This window comes from Mustela erminea, chromosome 6 (assembly GCF_009829155.1).
Source record: "Mustela erminea isolate mMusErm1 chromosome 6, mMusErm1.Pri, whole genome shotgun sequence".
NCBI lineage: Eukaryota > Metazoa > Chordata > Mammalia > Carnivora > Mustelidae > Mustela > Mustela erminea.
Window position 1 is genome coordinate 24,653,070 of NC_045619.1, and position 9,138 is coordinate 24,662,207.

The window sequence follows — 9,138 nt, forward strand, 5'->3', positions numbered from 1 at the left end:
TCAGTGGATTAAGCCCCTGCCTTGGGCTCAGGTCATGATCCCAGGGTCCTGGGATCGAGTCCCGCATCGGGCTCTCTGCTCGGCAGGGAGCCTGCTTCCCTCTCTCTCGCTCTCTGCCTGCCTCTCCATCTACTTGTGATTTCTCTCTGTCAAATAAATAAATAAAATCTTTAAAAAAAAAAAAAGTAGTGTAACATCTATTACGCATAATTGCTATTATATATATATATGTGTGTGTGTGTGCTAGTGTATTAATCATTCTATTGTTCCCATTTACCCCATTATAAACAGTGTATTTTGTTTCGTTTTAAGATTTTATTTATTTGGCAGAGACACAACGAGAGAGGGAACACAAGCAGGGGGAGCGGGAGCGGGAGAGGGAGAAGCAGGCTTCCCACTGGGCAGGGAGCTTGATCCCATGACCTTAGCTGAAGGCAGACACTTAACAACTGAGCCACCCAGGTGCCCCTAAACAAATGTGTTTTAAACATACTTTTGAACATGAGTCTTTGAGTATATCTCTAATTCTTTACAATAAATCCAAAGAAGTAAAATGTCTAGGCTAAAAGGCATAATTATTTTAAAAGTATATATTGCCAGGTTAGCATATAGCTCAACAGAATAGCCATCAGACTAATTGCCTCTAATATGGTGGAATCACGGGTCTACGTTTTTTGAAGATGAGATAGAATACATTTTGAGCACATTCTGAGAAAACAGTCCCTAATTACTAATTAGGGTGAACAGGTTGTTAAGGCCTGGGTTCTACAACATATAACCCAGAAATTCTGGTGGTAAATAAACATTTAAAAAGTAATTTGTTTAGTGACCAAGAAATATTTATTAAGATGAATAAAATGAACATGTGATCTCTGCCTCATGGAACTTGAAACCTCTTTGAGAAGAAGGGAACCAATACATATTGAGTGCCTGCTGTGTTATGCTAGGATATATCATATAATTTATTTAATACAACACTTCCAGGTAGGTATAATTAGCCACAATTTAGAGATGAAGAGACAGATTCAGGAATGTTATGTATTTTGCTAAGGGCCACGTAGAAGGTGAAATGTCTACAAAACCTAAGATTTTTCCTTGACACAATGACGCCTGTCCCTAAAATGTGTTTGAGTACAAATAAATACATAGATATATACAATTTATATCAAATCCATAGAAATATATGTCAAATATGTAGAAAACATAGAAATATAAACATAAGTGCAAGACGAAGTGGGATCGTTTAGAAAGTTACTTACGAAATTGACGAGCTCTTCCTTTTATTTTCTTTATTCCCATAATCTTAACATTTTGCTTTCCCATGATTATGGTCACAATCAGTTATGGCCAAAGTAGATGTAAAGGGGTGAGGCGGAAAAGGGTAGGAGTGTGGGGAGGGAGGCAAGATTTGAGGGCCTTGGTCTGGTGGAAGCTTTACACATGCTATGTCAAACTTGAAAGGTGTGTTTTGTCTAGGGAAGAATTTAATGCTCAAAATATATTCACTTCCTTGATCACATAACCACTAAACCTAGATTAGAATCCAAGTCTTTCTGGTGGTGCAAGGCCATATTCTTTATATCATTATAGAGAGAGAATCATATTTCGAGGGAAACCTGGTGTTGTGATTAGGAGTCAAGTGTGCTCCAGTTCTTTAGTTGGCATTGATGAATCATTAAATTTTAAGGTTTTTTTTTTTTTAAGATTTTGCTTATTTGAGAGAGAGTGCACAGAAGAGAAAGGAGCAGAAGCCGAGGCCTTTTTTATTTTATTTTATTTTATTTTATTTTATTTTATTTTAAGATTTTGCTTATTTGAGAGAGAGCGCACAGAAGGGAAAGGAGCAGAGGCAGAGGCAGAAGCAGGCTCCCCACTGAGCAGGGAGCCCAATGTGGAAATCTATCCCCAGACCCTGGGATCATGACCTGAGCCAGACGCAGACACTTTTTTTTTTCCCCAAGCCAAATTGTATCCAACTTTATTAAAGATACTTTTCATATACAATCATGGTATTTCAGGCAGGACATGGGTAGATGATCAACATTATACAATAACTTTCCAACTCCCTTGTCGAATGGATTACCAAAATCAGAAAGCCACTGTAAAACCCAATGAAGTCTTCATGTGATGCTCTGAAGAGGGAAAGTTTAGAGTGAGGACTGACAGTTCATATTTAGCATGTTGTTTAACAACTTTTCACAAGCTGACCCTTTCAGGAAATGAAATGAAAATGGCAGAATTATCCATCTGAAGATCCAAGAGGTGAAAAAGGAACTCTTTTTTTTTTTTCCATTTTATTTTATTTCTTTTCAGTGTCCCAGCATTCATTGTTTATGCACCACACGAGTGCTCCATGCAATACATGCCCTCCTGAATACCCATCACCAGGCTCACACAACCCCAACCCCCTCTCCCCTCCAAAACCCTCAGTTTGTTTCTCAGAGTCCACCATGAGAGACTTCTCATGGTTTGTCTCCCCCTCCAGTGTCCCCCAACTCACTTCTCCTCTCTATCTCCCAATGTCCTCCAAAAGGGAACTCTTTTGAGGGACACCATCTCAGTGGTGACACTGTAAAGTCCAGATTGCCTGACATACTGGGAACCATGTCTTAGGGGACAGGTTCCCACAGGTCTCTAGATTTAAGGGAGTCAAGTCTATGTTGAAGGCAGAGAGGAGGAAAAGGACATAAAAAAATGAGTTTTAGTTTTCCCACACCCCCCAGGGGTTTGTGCCAAGACGGCTCATGTGTGTCAATGTCAAGAAATCCCTTGGGAGCCAAGAGGAAGTTTCTCAAAACTAGAAAGGAAAGGTATTCCCCCCTTGTGTCATTCTAGCTTCGGAGATATTCTATTTGTGACATATGCCCTTCCCCCAAAACAACAGTATAAAGCTTAAAAAAAAAAAAAAGTAAAACAAAATTCTGCATTTTTATAAAACTTGATAAAAAATAGTATTTCCAACTGTACGGTCACCAGATGTGCACAGTCATCTAACATGCACACACTTCGTTTGGCCTCTCCAGTACCTTCAGCTTTCTGTGCCCGGTCTGCTTTGGCGACTCCATTTTCTGCAGGGTTTTTCCCATCCTTGCCAGCAGCAGCTTTCCCCTTTTTCCCTTTGCGTACCTTCTTTCCCTTCTTTGCAGGGGCCTGCTTAGGCTTGGGCTCTGGCTGTGGAGGGGCAGATTTAGCAGATAACCCTGCAGATCTTCTGGGTGGCTCATCCTTCACCATGGCTTTATCTCCTTTAGCATCCCCTTCAGCCTTTCTCTTGGGCATGGTGGCAGCTGCGGTGGGATGTAAGCGCTGGTGGCGGGGATACAGGGGGGCGTGGCCTTCTCGCCGTCGGTTGGCGGGGGGGGGGGGGGGGGGGGGGTGGGGTGCTTGTGGGGCATGTTGTTCTTGCCTCTTCTTCACACTATTCCCAGAGGCAGACACGTAACTGACTAAGCCACCCAGCTGTCCCGCATCATTGAATTTTGAACTTAGGACAGAACCTAGAGATACCTAGTCTAAACCTAAAATTTTGTAGATGATGAAAACATGGTCATACCATGATTTAGAGAGAGCCCCAGAATAGCCTCTGTCTCTCATCTTGTGCTTTTGTTATTATTCTTAGCTACATTCTTTATCTTCTGGATATTTTACAAATGATTTTAAGTTTCTTATATATAAACACACACACACACACACACACAAAAAGAAATAATGGAGTAAGGAAGGATGAAGAAAATATACAACCAGATATAAGATTAGCATGCAGACACCTACACCATATTGCCTTAGGCACTGGGCAGAGATGGGCTGCACATTTCTCTCTAAACTTTTGGAGTCCTAGCAAAGGGAAATATGATTGGTTACATGATCCAATTTCTATAATTTTTTTAAAAAAGTTATTCAGGGAAAACACAGTTGTTTCTATTTAGTCTGATAGAAGAGAAATTTCTCCCATAGTGTCAAGTCCGTGATCCCTGTACATGGACCCCAGGGCAAAATTTAAAAGTGAATGTTTTATTGGCAGGCACAATCCCAGGGCAGTACGCGTGAAACCAAAAGGTAAGACTGGGAAGAATGAGAAGCAAATACTAGGTTTCACATTATTGAGCTGCTTACAGCTCCTTCACAGAAATAATCAGTTGGTCAGCCATGTGGGATGTCTCTGGACAGGTTTATTGAAATATTATGCATTGGAACAGTCCCGAAAAGGGTTCCTAGGTATGGAGAGGGAATTTCCTTACTGGTTCTGTCCTATCTCCTGGCTTTGCATAGGTGAGGAAATCTGCTCCCAGGCTTTACAGCTTAGTGTGGTGGGAGGAACCTAGGCAGTCAGCCTCAGGTGGAGGAACCTAGGACCTCAGGAAGTAGTCCTTGCAGAGGCAGGACCCCCGAGACAGATGAGACTGAGGAAATCTGAGTTGACACACACAATTGATTCATACGAAAAAATTTATTCATATACATGTTATATTAAAAAGGGTAATATAATTTATAAGGATGTGGATGGAACTAGAGGCTATTTTGATAAGTGAAATAAGTCAATCAGAGAAAGACAATTATATGATCTCTCTGATGTGAGGAATTTGAGAAACAAGACAGAGGATCATTGGGGAAGGGAGGGGGAAAATGAAACAGGATGAAACCAGAGAGGGAGACAAATTATAAGAGACTCAATCTCAGGAAACAAACTGAGGGTTGCTGGGAGGAAGGGGGTGAGAGGGGTGGTGTTGGCTGGAGGATGGACACTGGGGAGGGCATGTGCTATAGGGAGCGCTGTGAATTGTATAAGACCGATGATTCACAGACCTGTACCCCTGAAATAGATGATACATATGTTAGTAAAAAAAGGTAATTTTAAAAAGGGCAATATATAAGATAGAAGCTGTCATCAAATACACTGTTGTAGTAGATTTAATAGCACATGTTACGTGATTGATGGCTAACTGATTATACAGTGGGGAAAAATAGCTTTATAGTGAAAAAGCCTGGCAGGTACCACCTTAATCCAATGATTAAATGACCACTGTTAGCAATGGGACAAATCAAAATAGTGTGCCACTTGCTAAGATGTAGCTGAAAAGACACACTTCTGTGGTATTCCTACCAAAACCACATAATCTGAATCTAATAATCAGGAAATATCAGATGAACCAGATTAACGAACATTTCACTAGTTAACTGGCCTGTGATGTTCAAGAGTGTCCATGTCTCAGATGATCGCTCAAGTAAGTTACTGAGAAAAGCCTGGCACAGAATAATTTACATAACGTGCTACCCGTGTATGAAAAAAAAGAGGAGATAACAATCTACCCATTTGTTTCTTTATGCATCAGTCTATTGGAGGATTCCTCAGATACTAAGAGCACTGGCTACCTGTGGGTAGGTGTGGTAGGAACTGGGCCGAAAGTGGACCAAATATAAGCTTTTCACGATATACCTTTTTTAAACTTTTTATTATGAAACTCATGTAATATGAAATTATTAAAGTATACAGTTCAATGGAATTTAGTATATTCATAATCTTGTTGCAACCACATCTCTGTCTGGTTCCAAAACATGTTTATTATCTCAAAAGAAAATCCTGTACCTTTTGAGAAGTCACCTCCTCTTTCCCCCTCCCCTGCAACTGCTGGCAACCACCAATCTGCTTTCTGTCTCTATGCATTTACCTAGTTTGGATGTTTCATGTAAATGGGATAAGATGTGACCTTTTGTCTCTGGCTTCTTTCACTTCATATAATATTTTCAAAGTTCATGCACATTGTAGCGTGTAGCAGCAGTTGATTCCTTTTAATAGCTGAGTAACATCGTGTGTGTGTGTGTGTGTGTGTGTGTGTGTGTGTGTGTGTGTGTGTGTCTATGCATGGACATATCTCAGTTTATTTATCCATGCATCTGCTGGTGGATATTTGAGTTTTTTCCACTTTTTGGCTACCGTGTATAATGCTGTTATGAACATCCATGACAAGTATTTATTTGAGTACCTATTTTCAAGTTCTTTTAGATATATGCATACAAATAGAATTGTTGGGTCATATGGTAATTCTATGCTTAACTTTTTGGAGTACTACTCATCTATTTTCCAATGCCTGCACATTTTACATTTCCACTAGCAATGTACAAGTGTCCAGATTTCTCCACATTCTCACAAACATTTGTTATTTTCCATTTAAAAATTATTGATAGCCTAACAATTTTTAAAAACCTTCTCATTGTAATTTTTGATATACATTTCCCTAATGACTAATGATGTTGAGCATCTTTTCATGTCATTACTGACCACTTGTATATCTTTGGAGAAATGTCTGTTTGAGTCCTGGATACATTTACATACATTCTATTTTTGGAATCCTTGAATGTATTGCCTAATAAAAAATTAAACTAAAGGGGCGCCTGGGTGGCTCAGTGGGTTGAGCTGCTGCCTTCGGCTCGGGTCGTGATCTCGGGGTCCTGGGATCGAGCCCCGCATCGGGCTCTCTGCTCAGCGGGGAGCCTGCTTCCCCCTCTGTCTCTGCCTGCCTCTCTGCCTACTTGTGATCTCTCTCTCTGTCAAATAAAATAAATAAAATTTAAAAAAAAATTAAACTAAATATTTTGAAATAAAAGGTAGAGTCATTTAACAATCCTGGGTCTCATTTTCTTCATTTGTACAATGAAGGGGTTAGACTAGACCAGGGTTTTCAACCTTTGGTACTACTGACATTTTGGGCCAGACTATTCTTGTTGTGAGGCCTGTCCCTGTATTGTAGGATGTATGTATTGTAGTGGCATCCCTGGCCTCTACCAGCTAGATGCCAGTTGCTACCCTGCACTCCCTCTCTTCCCCAAGTTGTGACAACCAAAAATGTCTCCAGACATTGCCCAATGTCCTCCAGGGGGCATAACTGCCCCCTGTTGAAAATCAGTGGATTGGAGCAACTGTGGTTTATAAAAACATGCTCCCCAGACTTGGATCGCTTTGTAGGTAGTATTGGAGCTTGGCAAACTATTTTTATTATTAAAACACAAAACAACTAACATCAAATATAGTTGAACAATTGTACATTTATCTAATGTAGACTGCATAAAACAAATCTTGTGCTTTTTTGCTTTTATTAGAATGAAATCAACTCAAAATATAAATACTGTTTGATTATCACGGATTAGGAGCTCTGATTGGCACTTATATATGTATCTGATTTATAAAAATAGGAAAGCAAGTTGTCAATAAATGATATTTTTTAGTTTTATAAATCATTGATTCAACTTGGGGTGCAGGGTAGATCATAAAAAAAAACCCTTGGAGATTAAAAAAAAAAAAAAAAGCTGGGAATCCCTCAAATGGAGGACCAACGTTAAATATTGACTTTAAACATACTGCAGTTCCTTGCCCTCCTTCCATGGGGGGGCATTGGTAAGTTTTGAGTAAAATTTGTAATTGACACACAGGCATTTGCAAGTTAATCTGTACAAATGGGGACTTCACTGTTTGCACAACACAGATGAAACGAAACAAAAGCTCATGGAATTTCTCCCACAGCCGCCTGTTTTGTACAATCTCCTCCTCCCCCCCCCACCCCTGCCACTTTCCTCATCTGTCAAATATTTACACTGAATCAAAGTTTTAAAAAATAAACCTTGGTATCCTACCTCATCACCTGTTACCCACCTTTTACCAGAGGTGACTCTGAACTCCCCTCTTCCAAAACAAAATGAAAATCTGGACATACAATTCTGTTGCTTGCCAGCCTTGGATGGTTCCCAATTACTAACAGCCCGAAACAAACCCTTTGCCCAAATTTCTCTCCAACTTCATCTCTCTCCATTCTGTCCCACAAATCACAATGCCTGCCTTTGAATCACGGACCAGACTTCTTTCCAACACATGATATTCTCTCCGTCTAGAAATCCCTTCCCCTCTTTGCTCTCATCCTCAGCACTACTGATTTTTTTTTTTTTAACCGTGGTAAAGTGTACATAACATAAAATTTACCATGTTAACTATTTTGAAGTATACAGTTAATCGGCATTAAGTACATGCGCATTGTTGTACAACCATCACCATCATCCATCCCCAGAACTTTTAAACTATTGATATTTTGGATCAGATAATTCTTCACTGGGGTGGTTTGGGTGGGGGGGGCGTCCTGACCTGTACGTTGTAGCATGTTTAGCAGCATCCCTGGCCTCTACCCATTAGATTCCTCTTCTCCCAGCTGCGACAATCAAAAATGTCTTTCAACATTTCCAAATGTCCTCTGGGAGGCAAAGTTGCCCCTAGTTGAGAATCCCTGTGTCATTTTAACTGTAAAGAAATAACTTCGGAAAAGTGCATTATGGGCATTCATTAATATCAGACACAGAACTATTTGTAACTTGACTGCGTGTCAGATCAGTTGTGCTTTCAGTAGTAAACAAATAGAGCATTTAATTGCCACAATGGTGATAATATAATCACTGTGATTGGCATTGCTTCAGAATAGCAAGGACTAATCAGAAAAAGTCTAGATTGGAAATGACAGCTTCACATGCATGACTGAATGTGTATGGGTGAAAATTGTTCAAGTATAGGGTTAAAAAGTCTATTTTAGTTCTTTTTTTTTAAATCATAATTACTGCAAATTTTATAGAGTGACATCAACTGGCCTACAGGAACAATCCATTCTGTGTTATTCTTAGACCAAAAGAATATATCTGTCAAAAAATATTTTATTTGATCTTGTCGGCCAATATATAATGTAGTTACAGTGAACAAGACAATACAAATATTTGAGAGAGATATTAGTTGTATATCAGGAAATGCATTAAATTTTCCAAAGCAAAATATTCTGCATCCAATGCTATCTATCCAACACCTAAAATCAAGGATTTTGAGTACCACTTTAACTTTCAGACACTAGAGAATGTTTCCATGTGTTATCAAAATAATGTGAGCTATTATTCAAAGTGAGGCATTTAATAGTATCTACAATGTTCCAAACAGCTGAGATTTATCCTTAGGTGTGAAAACCAGTCAAGTTAGAAAGGTTTGTCCCATACCAAACTAGTTCCATTATTTACTTCTATCAATTATCAGGATATATTATGTATAGGTGCTGCAATACCAAAAACAAAAATGTTAAAGTACCACACTTGGTATTTGGTTATGTCCCAGGACTTAGT

The 9,138-nt window shown here is 39.4% G+C and overlaps 1 protein-coding gene across 1 annotated transcript; it reads right to left on the reverse strand.

The window, feature by feature from the left end:
- Window positions 1-2,847: 2,847 nt before the first annotated feature.
- On the reverse strand, window positions 2,848-3,481 carry LOC116592999 (non-histone chromosomal protein HMG-17-like). The gene has a single exon (XM_032346749.1). The coding sequence runs from the start codon at window positions 3,277-3,279 to the stop codon at window positions 2,893-2,895; it is 387 nt and encodes a 128-aa protein (XP_032202640.1). The 5' UTR covers window positions 3,280-3,481; the 3' UTR covers window positions 2,848-2,892.
- Between the last annotated feature and the right edge of the window lie 5,657 nt (window positions 3,482-9,138).

Excerpts from the sequence above, each read along its gene's own strand:
- LOC116592999 (XM_032346749.1), bottom strand. The coding sequence starts at position 3,279 with ATGCCCAAGAGAAAGGCTGAAGGGGATGCTAAAGGAGATAAAGCCATG.